This window comes from Trachypithecus francoisi, unplaced genomic scaffold, assembly GCF_009764315.1.
Source record: "Trachypithecus francoisi isolate TF-2019V2 unplaced genomic scaffold, Tfra_2.0 Lachesis_group14, whole genome shotgun sequence".
NCBI classification, from domain to species: domain Eukaryota; kingdom Metazoa; phylum Chordata; class Mammalia; order Primates; family Cercopithecidae; genus Trachypithecus; species Trachypithecus francoisi.
Genome location: NW_022681459.1, coordinates 60,605,056 through 60,624,666, shown reverse-complemented (window position 1 = coordinate 60,624,666; position 19,611 = coordinate 60,605,056). Strand labels below are relative to the sequence as shown.

Here is a 19,611-nt window from a genome sequence, read left to right as displayed (position 1 = left end):
GTAATCCCAGGACTCTGGGAGGCCAAGGCGGGTGGATCACAAGATCAGGAGATTGAGAACATCCTGGCCAATGTAGTGAAACCCCGTCTCTACAGGCTGGGCACCGTAGCTCACGCCTCTAATCCCAGGACTTTGAGAGGCCAAGGCAGACAGATCATCTGAGGTCACGAGTTTGAGACCAGCCTGGCCAACATGGTGAAACACCGTCTCTATTAAAAATACAAAAAAAAAAAAAAGCTGAGCATGGTGGCGGTTGCCTGTAATCCCAGCTACTCAGGAGGCTGAGACAAGATAATTGCTTGAACCCGGGAGTCAGAGGTTGCAGTGAGCTGAGACTGCACGATTGCACTCCGGCCTGGGCAACAAAGTGGGACTCTGTCTCAAAAAAAAAAAAAACAACCCTTCTCTACTAAAATACAAACAATTAGCCAGGCATGGTGGTATGCGCCTGAGGCTGAGGCAGGGGAATTGCTTGAACCCATGAGGCGGAGGTTGCAGTGAGCCGAGATCCTGTCACTGCACTCCAGTCTGGTGACAGAGCAAGACTCCATCTCAAAGAAAAAAAAATAATAAAGCTACAGGTCAGAATAGAGTGACACATAGTCTCTTTGAAATTTAGTCAGTTCAGTTTGATTCCCTAGGAAGTTAATTTTAATTTAGAAGCTGCTAATTGGCAGGCCAAGGTCCACATCTGGCAGATGTATTTTCTTGGCATATACTGACATATTATGGTTTTAAAAGTGAGTTGCCGATATTGAAAATTTGGGATATTGTACAAAAATATCTTAAATTGCCACTTGTCCTAAATTCAAAATATCTGGCAACACTGGGCATTCAAACTGGCAGCAATTGTCTGGAGTTGAATAGCAGCTGTCTCCTTTAGACAGGGCTTGTGTTCTTTGGTTGCCTAAGGTCCCCACCACTTCCCTATTGTGTCCCAGACACAGAGGCTGAGGGTCACATACCATTTATCATCACATTTGGGCTATTCTTCTTTTACCCCTCCCTTTTCAATCAATGATATTACTCACCCAGACTCCTGAGTTTGTGACCCCTTTTTCAGTTTAATTTAGCAAGTAATTGTTGCAGAGGTTGCATATTGTATGCCCTGGGTGGAAGGAGAGGCAAAGGGAACTCAAGGATCTTATTTATGGTCTAGTTAGTTGTTGCTGTTGTTTTTTAATAGAGACAGGGTTTTGCTAGGTTTGTTGGCCAGTCTGGTCTTGAACTCTTGGCCTCAAGTAATCCTACCACCTCCCAAATTGCTAGGATTACAGGTGTAAGCCACCGCACCTGGCCTAGTTGATTTTATTTTTATCCCCCCCGCCCCCCCCCACCGAGCCCCTCTTCTAGTTGTTTTAAAACTTGAGGTTGTCATCCATTAGTGGGGGTCATAAAATTACCCAGTTTAGGCCAGGCACGGTGGCTTATGCCTGTAATCTCAGCACTTTGGGAGGCCAAGGCAGGCAGATCATGAGGTCAGGAGTTGGAGACCCGCCTGGCCAACATGATGAAACACCATCTCTACTAAAAATATAAAAATTAGCGTGGTGGCAGGCACCTGTAATTCCAGCTACTAGGGAGGCTGAAGCAGGAGAATCACTTGAAACCTGAAGGCAGAGTTTCCAGTGAGCCAAGATCACGGCACTACACTCCAGCCTGGGCAAAAGAACGAAACTCCATCTCAAAAGAAAAACAAAACAAAACCCAGTTGAATGGATTTCAGCCAGGAATTTTAGAATAGAATGAAAGAAAATGAAAATATCAGGCCAGCTGCAGTGGCTCACGTGTATAATTTCAGCACTTTGGGAAGCCGAGGCAGGTGGATCACAAGGTCAGGAGTTCAAGACCAGCCAGGCCAATATGGTAAAACCCCATCTCTACTAAAAATACAAAAATTAACTGAGCGTGGTATTGGGCGCCTGTAGTCCCAGGTACACAGGAGGTTGAGGCAGGAGAATCGCTTGAACCCAGGAGGTGGAGTTTGCAGGGAGCTGAGATCGTGCCACTGCACTCCAGCCTGGGTGACCGAGACCCTGTTTCTTTTTTTTTTTTTTTTTTTTTTTTTTTTTTTTGAGACGGAGTTTCGCTCTGTGGCCCAGGCTGGAGTGCAGTGGCCAGATCTCAGCTCACTGCAAGCTCCACCTCCCAGGTTTACGCCATTCTCCTGCCTCAGCCTTCCGAGTAGCTGGGACTACAGGCGCCCGCCACCTCGCCCGGCTAGTTTTTTTTTTGTATTTTTTAGTAGAGACAGGGTTTCACCGTGTTAGCCAGGATGGTCTCGATCTCCTGACCTCGTGATCCACCCATCTCGGCCTCCCAAAGTGCTGGGATTACAGGCTTGAGCCACCGCGCCCGGCCGAGACCCTGTTTCAAAAAAAAAAAGAAAATATCAGATTCTAGCACGCACAGTAATATTGTTTCATGAAACCTTTGTTTCTGTTGTATGTAGGTACTAGACATGAAAATAATGCAAATGACAGAAATTGTTGTGGGGTATGGTGCTTCTGGAACCTTTCATGAGATGTCAGGGGCTTGAAAGGAAGAGGTATCCATTTGGCCAGTAGATGGGAAGGTAGAAAGGTATTTCAAACAAAGGAAACAGCCATGGAAAAGGTAGTGAGTATTCAAGGGATGTCCCTTCAACTGCCTGATGGAGTGAGGAGCACAGATAGAAGTCAAGGAAGGAGGCTGGGTGTGGTGGCTCATGCCTGTAATCCCAGCACTTCGAGAGGCCAAGGCTGGGGAATCACCTGAGGTCAGGGGTTTGAGACTAGCCTTGCCAACATGGGGAAACCCGTCTCTACTAAAAATACAAAAATCAGCTGGGCGTGGTGGCACATGCCTGTAATCCCAGCTACTCAGGAGGCTGAGGCTGGAGAATTGCTTCAACTCAAGAGACGGAGGTTGCAGTGAGCTGAGATTGAGTCACTGCATTCCAGCCTGGGCGACACAGCAAGATTCTGTAAAAAAAAAAAAAAAAAAAAAAAGCTGGGCGAGGTGGTTCACGCCTGCAATCCCAGCACTTTGGGAGGCCGAGTGCTGTCTCTACTAAAAACACAAAAATTGGCCAGGCATGGTGGCACGCGCCTGTAATTCCAGCTACTCGGGAGGTTGAGGCAGGAGAATCTCTTGAATCCAGGAGGTGGAGGTTGCAGTGAGCCAAGATCCTGTTACTGCACTCCAGCCTGGGCGACAGAGCAAAACTCCATCTCAAAAAACAAAAACAAAAAAGCCTATAATCCTAGCACTTTGGGAGGCCGTGGTTCAGGAGTTTGAGACTAGTGTGGGCAACATGGTGAAACCCTGTCTCCACTAAAATACAAAAAAAATTGGCTGGGCATGGTGGCCCATGCCTGTAGTTCCAGCTACTTGGGAGGCCAAGACAGGAGAATCGCTTGAATCCGGGAGGCAGAAATTGCAGTGAGCTGAGATCGCGCCACTGGAGTCCAGCTTGGGCAATGGAGAAAGATTTCATCTCCCAAAAAAAAAAAAAAAAAAAGCAAACAAACCAAGAATGGGATTATGAAATTGACAGAGGAGCAGATTTCAGTGGAATTCACTTGACTGACTGAACTGCTGATTTGAGATGCTACAGGGCATTAATCTTATATACACAGAGGCTGATGGAGTGCAGTTAAGGTGATGTTTTGATGAAACAAAGGAATAGTTTTTGAAACATCTATAGTTACAAGATGTCATGTGGACCAAAGTGGTTAATAAGTAACTTAAATTGTTTGTTTTGATACAGAGTCGCTCTTATTGCCCAGGCTGGAGTGTAGTGGCCTGATCTCTGCTCACTGCAACCTCTGACTCCCATGTTCTAGTGATTCTCCTGCCTCAGCCTCCGGAATAGCTGGGATTACAGGCTTTCACCACCACACACGGCTAAATTTTTTTTTTTTTTTTTTTGAGACAGTTGTTCTGTTGCCCTGACTGGAGTGCAGTGGCATGATCTTGCCTCACTACAACCTCAGCCTCTCGGTTGGGTTCAAGTGATTCGCCTGCCTCAGCCTCCGGAGTAGCTGGGATTACAGGCATTTGCCACCACACCCATCTAAATTTTATATTTTTAGTAGAGATGGGGTTTCACCATGTTGGTCAGGCTGGTCTGAAACGTCTCCTGACCTCAGGTGATCCACCAACCTCGGCCTCCCAAAGTGCTGGGATTACAGGCGTGAGCTGCTATGCCTGACCAAAAATCTTTGTTAAATTTTTTTTTTTTTTCCTGTTATAGACAAGGTTTCATTCTGTCACTCAGGCTAGAGTGTAGTGGTGCCATCGTAGCTCACTGTAACCTTGATCTCCTGGACTCAAGTGATCCACCTAAGCTTCCCAAGTAGCTAGGGCTATATGCACATGGTACCACATCTGGCTAATTAAAAAAAATTTTTTTTAGGCTGGGCACGGTGGCTCATGCTTGTAATCCCAGTACTTTGGGAGACCAAGGCAGGTGGATCACGAGGCCAGGAGTTCAAGACCAGCCTGGCCAACATAGTGAAACCCCATGTCTACTAAAAATACAAAAATTAGGCCGGGCACAGTGGCTCACGCCTGTAATCCCAGCACTTTGGGAAGCCGAGGCAGGTGGATTGCCTGAGGTTAGGCGTTTGAGACCAGCCTGACCAACATGGTGAAAGCCCGTCTCTACTAAAAATACAAAAATTAGCCGGGTATGGTGGCAGGCGCCTGTAATCTCAGCTACTCGGGAGGCTGAGGAAGGAGAATCGCTTGAACCTGGGAGGCAGAGGTTGCAGCGAGCTGAGATCGTGCCATTGCACTTCAGCCTGGGCGACAAGAGCAAGACTTCGTCTAAAAAAAAAAAAAAAAAAAAAAATTAGCTGGGTGTGGTGGCACACGCCTGTAGTCCCAGCTACTTGGGAGGCTGAGGTAGGAGAACCGCTTGAACCCAGGAGGCAGAGGTTGCAGTGAGCTGAGACCATGCCACTGTACTCCAGCCTGGGTGACAGTGAGACTCTGTCTCAAAAAAAAAAAAAATTTTTTTTTTTGTAGGGATGGGGGCCTCAACTATGTTGCCTTGACTAGTCATAAGCTCCTGGGCTCCCAAAGTACTGGGATTACAGGCATGCACCACCATGCCCGGCTAATTTTTGTAATTTTAGTAGAGACGGGGTTTCTCCATGTTGGTCAGGCTCATCTTGAACTCCCGACCTCAGGTAATCTGTCTGCCTCAGCCTCCCAAAGTGCTGGGATTACAAGCATGAACCACCACACCTGGCCTGTTTTTTATTCTTGACTAGGGCTTTTTTGCACATTCTAATTACAGTCTGAAAATGAACTGGTCTCTCTACCTCTTTTGACCTACCACACCTTAGTCAGTTTTCTTTTGCTTGTAATACCTGAAACTATGTTATTTATAAAGAGAGAAATGTATCTCTTATAGTTCTGGAGGCTGGGAAGTCCCAGGTTGAGGGGGTACATTTAATGAGAGCATTCTCGCTGGGACCTTCTCTGCAGAGTCCCAAAGTGGCACAGGGCATCACATGGCAAAGGGGCTGAGAGTGCTGGCTCAGTTTCTCCTCTTATAAAGCTATCGGTCCCGCCCGGGTGTGGTGGCTCACACCTGCAGTCCCAGCACTTTGGGAGGCTGAGGTGGGCGGATCATGAGGTCAGGAGATCGAAACCATCCTGGCTAACACGGTGAAACCCCGTCTCTACTAAAAAATACAAAAAAATTAGCCAGGCATGATGGCGGGCACCTGTAGTCCCAGCTACTCGGGAAGCTGGGGCAGGAGAATGACGTGAACCCGGGAGGTGGAGCTTGCAGTGAGCCGAGTTCGCACCACTGCACTCCAGCCTGGGTGACAGAGCGAGAGTCCTCTCAATAAATAAATAAATAAATAAAAGCTATTGGTCCCATTTCTATGAGAACCCATTAATCCATTAACAGTGAAAGGATGGGCCAGGTGCGTTGGCTCATGCTGTAATGGTGAATACATGTTGAAGTGAGTGGATTGTTTGAGGTCAGGAGTTCAAGACCAGACTGGTTAATATGGTGAAACCCCGTCACTACTAAAATTACAAAAATTAGCCAGGCATGGTGGTGGACACAAAAATTAGCTGGGCGGGCCGGGCGCGATGGCTCAACCCTGTAATCCCAGCACTTTGGGAGGCCGAGACGGGCAGATCACAAGGTCAGGAGATCGAGACCATCCTGGCTAACACGGTGAAACTCCGTCTCTACTAAAAAAAAAATACAAAAAACTAGCCGGGCGAGGTGGCGGGCGCCTGTAGTCTCAGTTACTCAGGAGGCTGAGGCAGGAGAATGGCGTAAACCCGGGGGGCGGAGCTTGCAGTGAGCTGAGATCTGGCCACTGCACTCCAGCCTGGGCAACAGAGTGAGACTCCGTCTCAAAAAAAAAAAAAAAAAAAAAAAATTAGCTGGGCATGGTGGCATGTGCCTATAGTCCCAGCTACTCAGGAGGCTGAGGTAGGGAAATCACTTGAACCTGGGAGGTGGAGGTTACAGTGAGCTGAGATCACGCCACTGCACTCCAGCCTGGGTGACAGACTCTGTCTCAACAAAACAAAACAAAAACAGTGAAAGGATGAATCCCCTCATGCGGGCAGAGCCCTCATGACCCAATCATTTCCCAAAGGTCCCACTTCTGAACACTGCCACACTGGGGATCAAGTTTTAACATGAGTTTTGGAGGGGACAAACATTCAAAACATAGCAATCACCTCACTGATTCATTAGAATTGCTCAGAGCTCCCTAAACACATCACCCTAGGCTGGGGGTAGTGGCTCATGCCTATAATCCTAACACTTTGGAAGGCCAAGGCAGGCGGATCGCTTGACCTTAGGAGTTCGAGACCAGTCTGGTCAATATGGTGAAACTCTGTCTCTACAAAAAATACAAAAAAAAAAAAAAAAAACAAAAACCCCACAAAAGCCAGGCATGTTGGTTCCCACCTCCTAGCTACTCAGGAGGCTGAGTTGGGAGGACTGTTTGAGCCCTGGGGGTTGAGGCTGCAGTGAGCCGTGTTCATGCCACTGCACTCCAGGTTGGGAGACAAAGTGAGACCGTATCAGAATCAATCAATACATAGCGCCCTGTTCACGACTGTCTTTGCTTAAGTTGACGCCCCCAACAAATGCCTTTATTTGCCTACTGCACCCTTTGCCTGTAGGTTCCGACATATCAAAGCCCAGTTTATTATCCAGTTTCCTTGACTTTAAGTATTCATTCAATACTAAACACCTACCTGCTACCTACTGGGCAAAACAAACTTGCTTCCTGCTCTGTAGACACAGTCGTAGGTTACTTTCACTAATCACCAAATGCTAAGAAAACACATAGGGTTGGGTGTGGTGGCTCATGCCTGTATTCACAGCACTTGGGGAGGCCAAGGCAGGAGGGTAACTTGAATCCAGGAGTTTGAGACCAGTCTGGGCAACACAGCGAGATCTTGTCTCTATAAAAATTACAAAAAACAGGCCGGGCTTGGTGGCTCATGCCTGTAATCCCAGCACTTTGGGAGGCCAGGAGTTCAAGAGCAGCCTAGCCAACATAGTGAAACCCCATCTGTACTAAAAATACAAAAAAATTAGTCGGGCATGGTGGCAGGCGCCTGTAATCCCAGCTACTAGAGAGGCTGGGGCAGGAGAATCGCTTGCATCTGGGAGGCAGAGGGTACAGTGAGCGGAGATTGCGCCACTACACTCCAGCCTGGGCGACAGTGCAAAATTCCATCTCAAAAACAAAAAAACAAAAACAAAAAACTAGCTGGGCAGGGTGGTGCATGCCTGTAGTCCCAGCCATTCCAGAGCCTGAGGTGGGAGGACTGCTGAGTCTGGGAAGTAGAGGTTGCAGCGAGGTAAGATCGTGCCATTGCACTCCAGCCTGGGTGACAGAGACACCGTCTCAAAACCAACCAACCAAACAGAAAAAACATGATGCTATGTGGGAGTACCAGGGGAACTTAGATTAAGGGTCCAGAGAGGCATCTTTGAGGAAATATTTGGCTAAGGTCAGAAGGGAGTAGGAGTTAGCTGAGTAAAATGGAGGGGGGCACAAGCATTCTAGAGGGATCAACATGTTAAAAATAAACTCAAAGCAGAAGCAAAAAGCAGCAGTTGTGGAACTGAAAAGCCTATGGCTGCAGTGCAGAGTAACGGGTGGCTCCAAGAGCCCAGAAAGTGCTGTAGCACTATGGTTATGGCCTTCCCCTGCCTTCCTGAGGCACCTCCAAGCTAGGCCTAGAATCCTTCCTTTGTGCATCCTCTGGGTTATACTGGAATCTTTTTTTTTTTTTTTTTGAGATAGTTTTGCTCTTGCTGCCCAGGCTGGAGTGCAATGGCATCATCTTAAGCTCACCACAACTTCTGCCTCCTAGGTTCAAGCAATTCTCTTGTCTCAGCCTCACAAGTAGCTGGGACTACAGGTGTGTGCCACCACACCTGGCTAATTTTTGTATTTTTAGTAGCAACGGAGTTTCGCCATGTTGGCCACCCTGATCTTGAACTCCTGGCCTCAAGTGATCTGCCTGCCTCGGCCTCCCAGAGTGCTAGGAATACAGGTGCGAGCCACCGTGCCCAGCCCATCTTTTTTTTTTTTTTTTTTGAGATAGTCTTGCTCCGTCTCCCAGGCTGGTGTGCAGTGGCAGGATCACTGTTCACTGCAGCCTCAATCTCCAAGGCTCAAGTGATCCTCCCATCTCAGCCTACTGAGTAGCTGTGACTAAACTACAGGTGCATGCCACTATACCTGACTAGTTTTCATATTTTTTATAGAGATGAGTTTTTGCCATGTTGCCCAGGTTGGTCTTGAACTCCTGGGCTCAAGATCTGTTTGCCTGAGCCTCCCAAAGTGCTGGAATTATAGGCATGGGCCACTGTGCCCAGCCTCCACCATCACTGGAAGCCATCTCTTCAGTTCAAAATTAAAGTTGGATAGGAAGGAAAAAATAGTATGTTTCTAAAAATGACTTTATCTATAATGAAAGGTATGGGTGGTTTTGAATTCCTTCCAGTAGTAATAAGAGGACAAAGTACTTAACCAATCCCACTACCTCTGTTTTTTTTTTTTGAGACAGAGTCTCGTTCTGTCGCCCAGGCTGGGGTGCAGTGGTGCGATCTCGGCTCACTGCAAGCTCTGCCTCCCAAGTTTACACCATTCTCCTGCCTCAGCCTCCTGAGTAGCTGGGACTACAGGTGTCCGTCACCACGCCTGGCTGACTTTTTGTATTTTTTAGGAGAGATGGGGTTTCACCATGTTAGCCAGGATGGTCTCGATCTCCTGACCTTGTGATCCGCCCGTCTCGGCCTCCCAAAGTGCTGGGATTACAGGCGTGAGCCACTGCGCCTGCTGACTACCTCTTGTTTTGAATCACAAATTCCTGGATGACTAAAATAAATTTCTAAAGTTAAATGGGGAAGGTAACTATCAGAAAATAAACACCAACTTTATTAACATAATAGCAACAGAAAGAGTTTCCAATTTCTCAAAAGGAAAATAACATGACACCAGCACAAGTGTTAAATGAATAAATGCCTTTCAAGATGGCGGAGCGCGCCCCACCCCCCAAAAAAAAAACAGTAAATGCCTACATTTCTTGTTCTGATAGCTTCCCACCACACACCAAAGGTTCCTCAAGGACAGCTGCCACCAGAGCTGCTGCAAGAACGTGGTTTTCACTGGCTGTAGCTTCACAGTCAACTCCTCAAGCAGAAGACTAAAATATTATTTCTTTTTAGAAGATCTTGGTTGAAGGAGAACATATCAATATGGAGAACAGATCTCTGCTTCTCAAATTCAAGAAAAACCATTAACTAATCTATCAACTTTTCTCTGATACGGTGTGCCAGAGTGCTCTGTGAAGAATCCTTTTCCATCCCTACCACGTCTGGGTGAAGGGAGAGGAGGGGGTGGCAAGCTGCCAGTACACTAGCAGGCACTCCTGGTGATGCTATGGTCTCTGCTCCCTTTCTGCTGGTAGTAGTAGGCATGTTTTCTGGCAGCTGCAGCAGCTTGATGTTGGGGGGAGGAAGGGGCCACCCACCAATCACCTCTTCTTGAAGCCGTATTTTTTGCGTTCATAGAAGAGGTCTGTTTTAGAGCTCCCCAGATTGACAATCTTTGGGCAGCCATCTCTCTGGAAAACAGAACAGAGAAGTTGTTAAGTCTTTGAGCCTGAACCAAGAGTGACTTAAGATAAAAAATTTAGGCCCAGTGTGGTAGCATGTGCCTTTAGTCCCAGCTACTACTCAGAAGGCCGAGGCAGGAGGATTGCTGGAGCCCAGGAGTTCGAGGCTGTAGTGAGCTATGATCATGCCTGTGAATAGCCAGCTACTGTACCCCACTGTAGGCAACACAGCGAGAACCCCATCTCTTGGGGAAAAAAAAATTGGTCAGAGTTCAAATTCTCATTTTAGTATTTGAAGAACCCAATAAATGAGTTTGTAAATGTGTCCAAACATCAGTATCTCCTTCATTGGGAGGCCAAGATCAGCACTGTTTCTTCCCTATCTCTTAGCACTTATGAAAGATCATTTGTAGGCTGCACACGGTGGCTCATGCCTGTAATCTCAGCACTTTGGGAGGCCAAGGCAGGTGGATCACCTGAGGTCAGGAGTTCAAGACCAGCCTGGCCAACATGATGAAACCCTGTCTCTACTAAAAATACAAAAGTGGTGGTGCGTGCCCGTAGTCCCAGCTACTCAGGAGGCTGAGGCAGGAGAATCGTTTGAACCCAGGAGGCAGAGGTAGCAGTGACCCGAGATCACGCCACAGCACTCCACTCCAGCCTGGGTAACGAGAGAAATTCCGTCTCAAGAAAAAAAAAAAAAAAAAAAAACCATTTTATAACTTTTGGATTAACGGTTTAGCCATTTGTCTTAGCCATATCTACTGCTAATATGATACAGTTGACGTAGACTATGAAACTCTTTTTTTTTTTTTTTTTTTTTTTTTTGTTGAGACGGAGTCTTGCTCTGTCGCCAGGCTGGAGTGCAGTGGCCGGATCTCAGCTCACTGCAAGCTCCGCCTCCCGGGTTTACGCCATTCTCCTGCCTCAGCCTCCCGAGTAGCTGGGACTACAGGCGCCCGCCACCTCGCCCGGCTAGTTTTTTGTCTTTTTTTTTTTTTAGTAGAGACGGGGTTTCACTGTGTTCGCCAGGATGGTCTCGATCTCCTGACCTCGTGATCCGCCCGTCTCGGCCTCCCAAAGTGCTGGGATTACAGGCTTGAGCCACCGCGCCCGGCTTTTTTTTTTTTTTGAGAAGGAATCTCACTCTGTCGCCAGGCTGGAATGCAGTGGCGCGATCTCGGCTCACTGCAACCTCCGCATCACAAGTTCAAGCAATTCTCCTGCCTCAGCCTCCCGAGTAGCTGGGACTACAGGTGCATGCCGCCACGCCCGGCTAATGTCTTTTGTATTTTAGTAGAGACAGGGTTTCAACATGCTGCTCAGGCTGGTCTCGAACTCCTGAGCTCAGGCAATCCGCCCACCTCAGCCTCCCAAAGTGTTAGGATTACAGGCGTGAGCCACTGCGCCCGGCCATACCTTACTTTTATGTTTTTTGAGACGAAGTCTCACTGTGTTGCCAGGCTGGAGTGCAGTGGCGTGATCTCGGATCACTACAACCTCTGCCTCCCGGGTTCAAGCAATTCTCCTGCCTCAGCCTCCCGAGTAGCTGGGACTACAGAGGCGCGCCACCATGCCCAGCTAATTTTTGTATTTTTAGTAGAGATGGGGTTTCACCATGTGGGCCAGGATGGTCTCAATCTCTTGACCTTCTGATCCACCCGCCTTGGCCTCCTAAAGTGCTGGGATTTCAGGCGTGAGCCACTGCGCCCAGCCCTTACATTTTAAATACCATAGGAGAATAATGGGTTTCATGTGTCTTCATTAATTCACTTAATTTAACACATGGTTTTGGGGGTACAGAGCACTACTGTGCTAGTGATAAGTGGCTATTGACAGACCATGCACTGATTTGTCATGACAGGCTGCCCTGGCCATTTGATGAGCTTGAGTGCTTTCAGTGAAGCCCCTGGGAAGCTGTGTTCTACAGAAATGATGACTCCACCAGTTGATTAGGGATGATGGAAGAAAAACCGGGAAAGCTGTAACTGGAAAAGCCCTACAGGTCTGTTGATTTTATTAAACACCCATGTCAGAGTTTAAGTCCTGTGATATTAAGTGATAATATGAATTAATCAAGTCCTTAGCCAACTCATTTCTTTTTTTTTTTTTTTGAGACGGAGTCTTGCTCTGCCACCCGGGCTGGAGTGCAGTGGCCGGATCTCAGCTCACTGCAAGCTCCGCCTCCCGGGTTCACGCCATTCTCCTGCCTCAGCCTCCCGAGTAGCTGGGACTACAGGCGCCCGCCTCGTCGCCCGGCTAGTTTTTTGTATTTTTTTTAAGTAGAGACGGGGTTTCACCGTGTTAGCCAGGATGGTCTCGATCTCCTGACCTCGTGATCCGCCCGTCTCGGCCTCCCAAAGTGCTGGGATTACAGGCTTGAGCCACCGCGCCCGGCCTAGCCAACTCATTTCTAACTCAACTAGTATCTTTCTTTGGGGGCAGACATTAACAACTACAAAAATCTCCGAAAACACACAAAGCTAACACCAACATTTTGGGATCTCCTAGAAAACATGTACCAAGTCATTACATTGAGAGCTTCCATCTCTGAGGCCTGGTGTACCAAGGACGCCACCCACCAAAAGCTTGCTAGGTGAACCCAAGTAAGCAATGTAATCTATATTTAATGTCCTTGTAAAAATAAGGCATAAGCTGCCTCTCCTGGACAAAGGCCTGATATTAGACATAATAACAGCACTCTAAACTCTTTAGAGAGGCTATGAAACTCATGGTATGATGACAGCTTAAACTGTGCCTTACTGACGCAAATGTGGGCAAGTTGCTTCTCTCGGGACTTACATTATTCCTCAGCTGTAAAAGAAGAAGACTGGATCAGGTCAAGGTTTACAAACCATCCTTACAGATACCTAAATATTCCTGGAAGGTACCAAGTGATGGTATCATCCAATCCTCCAGTTTGTACAGCTCTGTTCTTTACTTACAGGTTAGCTTTTTTTTTTTTTTTTTGAGATGAAGTCTCACCCTGTTGCTCAGGCTGGAGTATAGTGGCGCTATCTCGGCTCTCTGCAACCTCTGCCTCCTGGGTTCAAGTGATTCTCTTGCCTCAGATTCCTGAGTAGCTGGGATTACAGGCGCTCACCACCACGCCCAGCGAATTTTTGTATTTTTAGTAGAGATGGGGTTTCACCATGTTCGTCAGGCTGGTCTCGAACTCCTGACCTCGTGATTTGCCTGCCTGGGCCTCTCAGAGTGCTGGGATTACAGGCATGAGCCACTGCCCCCAGCCTACTTACAGCTTAGCTAGCCCCAAAATTTAATTAATTTACATTAACTTTTAACTTTTCTCCTTAGGGGTGCAATGATGAGAATAAATAAATAAAAGGTTAAGAAACACTGAGTCAGGCTGGGCGCAGTGGCTCATGCCTGTAATCCCAGCACTTTGGAAGGCCAAGGTGTGCAGATCACCTGAGGCCAGGAGCTTGAGACCAGGCTGACCAACATGGTGAAACCCCGTCTCTACTAAAGAAAGAAAAATTAGGCTGGGCACGGTGGCTGACGCCTGTAATCCCAGCAACTTTGGGAGGCTGAGGTGGGTGGATCACAAGGTCAGGAGTTCAAGACCAGCCTGACCAACATGGTGAAACCCTGTCTCTACTAAAAATACAAAAATTAGCTGGGCGTGGTGGTGCACACCTGTAATCCCAGCTACTCAGGGGACTGAGACGGAAGAACTGCTTGAACCCAGGAGGTGTAGGTGGCGTGTGCCTGTAATCCGAGCTACTTGGGAAGCTGAGGCAGGAGAATCGCTTGAACCTGGGAGGTGGAGGTTGTAGTGAGCCAAGATCATGCCATTGCACTCCAGCCTGGGCGACAAGAACAAAACTGCATCTCAAAAAACTAAAAAAAAAAAAAATTAATTAATTAATTAATTAAAAGAGAGTCAGACCTCCTAGGTTATAGTCCTGATCTGTCACTCATGAGCCACTTGACCTTGGACTAACCAAGTTGCTTAACGTCTCTAAGCCTTAGCATCCTCATCTGTATCACACGGAACTTTTGGATAACAATGTTTAGCTAAGCACCTGGCATATATTAAGAGCTTCATAAATGTTAGTGCTATTTTCCTACGTTCTGGTTGGGAGAACTGAGGAAAATGGTAAGCAAAAGGAATGAAGATTAAGGGGATTACACGATGCGGATTAACTGGTAGGATTAACCTGCCAATTAGTCCTCTGGTAGCAATGTCCATAGACATCATCCCTGTCTCCTGGTTATCCTTGTGGCTTTGAAAAATTATAAATGAGAATACTTGGCTTAGCTTACCTTTCTAATTCCCTTATCAATTATGACAGTTGCAGGAAGAGAACAATAACAAGGGTTGCCTTGGCTGTAGGAAGGTTTCTGCAGAGGAAAGAGCCTTGGCCACTTAATCTACATGATGATCTGTAAGGCTGAGAGCCTGGATCATGTCACTGGACTGCTTTGTGTTCCTTGGAAACTAGCGCTGAAAATGTGAGCTAGATTCCATCTCAAATGTCCTCAGAACATTCGTGTATAATGTGAAGGTGGGGAAGTGACGTCTAGAATAAGTCTCAGGGACAGAATGAGGCATGAGGATCCAAAGGTATCAGTTCACACACCACATTCAGAGGAGTCAGACAGCAATTAACATTTATTAAGCATTCTCTGGTTGCAAGCTTATGCTAGATAAGAACTCTAGCTAGAACCATGCAAAAATTCAAGAAAACGCTGTCTTAAATGGCTTAAATAACTACCCTGTAGCTAGTTTAGGAACTGTTTGTAACTTTTTTTCACTGCTGTTACCTTATTATGCTTATTATTCTGGTCTATGCGATAGACCAGAAGTAATTAACAAACACCTACTATGTACTTGACACCCTAAAGGGGACACCTCTGGATGACTTACAGGGACAGCACCAAAACACATGTACCATGCTTGCACCACATGTCAGGCACCGTACCACGGCCTAAGGAAAAGGAGAGGCGAAGAGACAAACCAAAGTCCTGCCTCTAATGAAGTGTAATCTAGCTAGTAGACTAGATCCGGATTTCTGGACAGCAGGGTATGACTTAATAGTTGAAGGTAAATGCAAATCAGAGTTGAGGACAAGAGAAAGGTCCAAATCACTAACGGAAATTATGTTTTTGGTACTTCAGGACCTTTCTCATCTCCCTAAACAATAGAAGATTCAATGGTGTATTCGTTTTGGTTTTTTTTGAGAAGGAATTTTGCTCTTAGTTGCCCGGATTGGAGTGCAACAGTCTGATCTCGGCTCAGCTGACTGCAACCTCTGCCTCCTGGGTTCAAGCAATTCTCCTGCCTTAGCCTCCCAAGTAGCTGGGATCACAGATGTGTGCCGCCACACCGGTTAATTTTTGTATTTTTTTAAATCTATTTTTTGTTATTATTATTTTTTTGAAATGAAGTCTTGCTCTGTTGCCCAGGCTGGAGTGCAGTGGCGTGATCTCCGCTCACTGAAAGCTCCACCTCCCAGGTTCATGCCATTTTCCTACCTCAGCCTCCCAAGTAGCTGGGACTACAGGTGCCCGCTATCACGCCCAGCTAATTTTTTGTATTTTTTTAGTAGCGACGGGGTTTCACCGTGTTATCCAGGATGGTCTCGATCTCCTGACCTCATGATCCACCCGCCTCAGCCTCCCAAAGTGCTGGGATTACAGGCATGAGCCACCACGCCCGGTCAATTTTTGTATTTTTAGTAGAGACGGGGTTTCACTATGTTGGCCAGGCTGGTCTCAAACTCCTGACCTTGGGTGATCCACCTACCTTGGCTTCCCAAAGTGCTGGGATTGCAGGCATGAGCCACTGTGCCTGCCCCAATGGTGTAGTCTTATCTGGCCCAATCTCTCCCACTTACTGGGGGTAGGCAGGATCCAAGTGCATGAAATGAGGTACTGGCGTTGTTGCCTTCACCATGGAAACATCCAAAAGCACATGTAAAAGGACAACATAAGGCCAGGTGCGGTGGCTCACACCTGTAATCCCAGTACTTTGGGAGGCCCAGGCGGGCAGATCACAAGGTCAGGAGTTTGAGTCCAACCTGGCCAACACAGTGAAACCCCGTCTCTACTAAAAATACAAAAATTAGCTGGGCGTGGTGGCGGGCACCTGTAATCCCAGCTACTCGGGAGGCTGAGGCAGGAGAATCACTTGAACTCGCGAGGCGGAGGTTGTGGTGAGCCGAGATGGCGCCACTGCACTCCAGCCTGGGCAACAAGAGCGAAACTCCATCTCAAAAAATAAAATAAATATATAAATAAAAGGACAACATGGTGAAATGGGGACACTACAAGGTTTCGTTGAATAGCCTGGGCTTGTCAGAGGAACTATAAAATGGGCATCATAATAATCATCCCTATTTCTCAAACTTATTGTGAGGAACAAGGTGTGATAACATCTATAAAAGACGTATTCTTTGCTCATGGGAATATGAAGAATTACGTATCTTTTGCCTTACTCTAAATTATAATTAAATTAGGTAACTAGGCCAGGCGCAGTGGCTCAGGCCTGTAATCCCAGCACTTTGGGAGACGCAAGGCGGGCGGATCACCTGAGGTTGGGAGTTGAGGCCAGCCTGAGCAACATGGAGAAACCCCATCTCTACTAAAAATACAAAATGGGCTGGGCGTGGTGGTGCATGCCTGTAATCCCAACTACTCGGGAGGCTGAGGCAGAATTGCTTGAACCCGGGAGGCGGAGGTTGCGGTGAGCCGAGATTGTGCCACTGCATTCCAGCCTGGGTAACAAGAGTGAACTCCGTCTCAAAAAATAAAAAAAAAATACATAAATAAATAACTGGGTACTATCATTAACCTAGTGAGACTGTATCATACTTCCTTTTGTTTTGTTTTTTGAAGAAAACAAGCTGATTCATAGTTTTCCCCCACAAAGAACCCTGCTGCCAATACTAAATGAAAGAAATGGGGTAAACCTTGCCTGTAGCACTGGTCTATAAGCTCTCTCCTGGCATTTGGTTCAGAGAGTTGAACAGTAAGTAACCACTGCCACTACAGTGTCAAGGGACAAAAAAAAAAAGTCACTATGCAGGGCCACAATCACTTCTGCAATATTAAACCAAAGGCACTTGTTACATGCTTAAAGCTGAAGTCAACTTGAATCATCCCAAATTCAACTTTGTCACGATATACACCCAAATAGTGCTTAATGATAGATCTGAGACATTATTGAGTGGCTATGACATAACATGGGCTGTACAGGCCTTAAAAAGACAGGGTCCCTGTCACCCAGGCTGGAGTGCAGTGGCATGAAAATGGCTCACTGCAGCCTTGACCTCCTGGGCCCAAGTGATCCTCCACCCGCCTCAGTTTCCCAAGTAGCTGGGACCACAGGTACACACCAGCACACCCAACTAATGAAAAATATGTTTTTTTGGCCAGGAGTGATGGCTCATGCGTGTAATCCGAGCACCTGGTGAGGCTAAGGCAGGAGGATCACTTGAGCCCAGGAGTTCGAGACCAACCTAAGCAACAAGACAAGACCCTGTCTCTACAAAAAAAATTAGCCAGGTGTGGTGGCGCATGCCTGCAGTCCCAGCTACTTGGGAGGATAGGTGGGAGGATCGTTTGAGCCCGGGGGGGGGTCAAGGCTGCAGCGAGCCTTGCACGTGATCATGCCACTGCACCCCAGCCTGGGCCACAGAGCAAGAGACCCTGTCTCAAAAAAAAGAAAAACAAAAAACAAAACAAAACAAATTGTTTTTTGTTGTTGTTGTTGAGATGGGATCTTGCTCTGTGGCCCAGGCTGGTCTTGAACTCCTGGACTAAAGTGATCCTCGTAACTGGACTCCCAAAGTGCTGAGATTACAGGTGTGAGCCACCACGCCCAGCCGGATGTCATTTCTGAATAAGAATAATCACAGAGAAACATGAAAAGAGAGAGAGCTCTTCAAATTGCTGGTCTTGACAAAGATTTGCTTCCCTTGCATTTTTCCCCTTGATGCAAAATAACTGCCTTTTATTGAACTACACCCAGTTTGACTCACAGAACTCGAAGAAATTATAACCTAGATGACTAGATGAACACAGTAATCTCCATAGACCGTAGGAGATTGCAGTGGATGGCAAAGTGTTACTAAACAAAAGGAGGAAAGGTCAGATGGAAAGCTGGACACTTACGTCCTTCTCCTGGATGGTGCACTCCTTACAATAATATGCATCAGAGACCCCAGGGCCTCCACAGATCACACAGCGTCCCTGGTAAGATCCATAGTTACACTCATCACATATGCGCACGAGAGTGCAGGGACGCACATAGGAATCACAAATCACACACTTGCCATCACCTGTAAGGAAGAGAATGGAGTCATACTCACAACAAGTTCTTCAGTCCTCTACTATCTCCTGCCATGGGGAAATACACTAGTCTCCTTTTGACAGTGACTTTAGGGCCCTCCTCTTGGCATCACAAAACTTGGTTTACCCAGTATCCATCTCAAGTCCCTCAACATATACAAAAGTTTATCAATTAACATATGTAAAGAGCCTAGAAAAGCACCTCGGAGATGATAAGCCTATATAATTGCCAGCAAAGTGCTGTGTGTTAGGGAGGGGTCATGCTACTCTGGCGATTTTTCCTGTTGAAAACTAGAGAGATACAGCGTTAAATATGGAAGTGGCAGTGGGGAGACACAGGGGCCTTTGGTTGAAGTCCAGCATTCAGTGTTCACATACTTCCAGGCACATCTACTTAAAGCCCTCTTTGTGGCACTTTTGCTGGTTCCATAGAAACTGGGAGTGGGAAGGGTGGGCTGTTGGGACGGTAGGTTCCACTCACATTTTTCACACAGTCTTCCGATGGCTGCAAGATGAAAGACGGTTAAAAAGTACAATTAGAATAAAGGTTTTGACAAACAGGGGAAGTACATCCTCGAGCTGGGGGTAGGGACATGAGTAAGGACGGCAGTGATACCTGCGGATAGCCATTTTATCATTACAAATTTCCAAACGAACCAAACCCACAGCCCAAGCACCCTTCTGAATCTCCTCCAACGTCCTGGGGCAAGCTCTGAGTTTCTGTGGACCTGGGCCATACCCCACCCCCGATACCTGCCTGGGGCTCCCAGCACGCGCACCCCCGCCCTCTTCTCATCAGAGGCCACAAACCTGCGCGTTCCTACAACACCCCGCGCCCGAGAGGCGGGAAACGTGGCGCCAGCGAGGCAAGCCACTAAGGAAGTGATGGAAACCCCCGACCCCCCAGCTCCTAATACCACCCCTACCCAGATAGACAGGGGAAGGGCGCAGTCTCACCAACACCAGCCTGCTTGCGGCAAAAGATCAAATCAGGATGATGTTTAGCCATAGCTCCCAATTAAGCCGGCCACCGGAAGCTTCGAGAACTTCCGTCCGACCTTTAGCTCCCATTGTTCCTGCCTCCATGTCGCTGTGATTGGTCCTTTAAACTTCCGTCAGTTTACGATCCTTGCACCAGGCCCCTCTTGCTCTCGCGCGAGTTTCTGTCGCTGCTGGATGACCAGG

General features: G+C 47.3%; 1 protein-coding gene across 1 annotated transcript; it reads right to left on the bottom strand.

Annotated features, from left to right (window-relative positions):
- Positions 1-9,408: 9,408 nt before the first annotated feature.
- PHF5A (PHD finger protein 5A) lies at positions 9,409-19,588 on the bottom strand. The gene is made up of 4 exons (XM_033233811.1): positions 19,384-19,588; positions 18,908-18,931; positions 18,250-18,416; positions 9,409-10,119 (listed from the first exon to the last, which is right to left on the bottom strand). The coding sequence occupies exons 1-4, from the start codon at positions 19,433-19,435 to the stop codon at positions 10,030-10,032; spliced, it is 333 nt and encodes a 110-aa protein (XP_033089702.1). The 5' UTR covers positions 19,436-19,588; the 3' UTR covers positions 9,409-10,029.
- Positions 19,589-19,611: the final 23 nt, after the last annotated feature.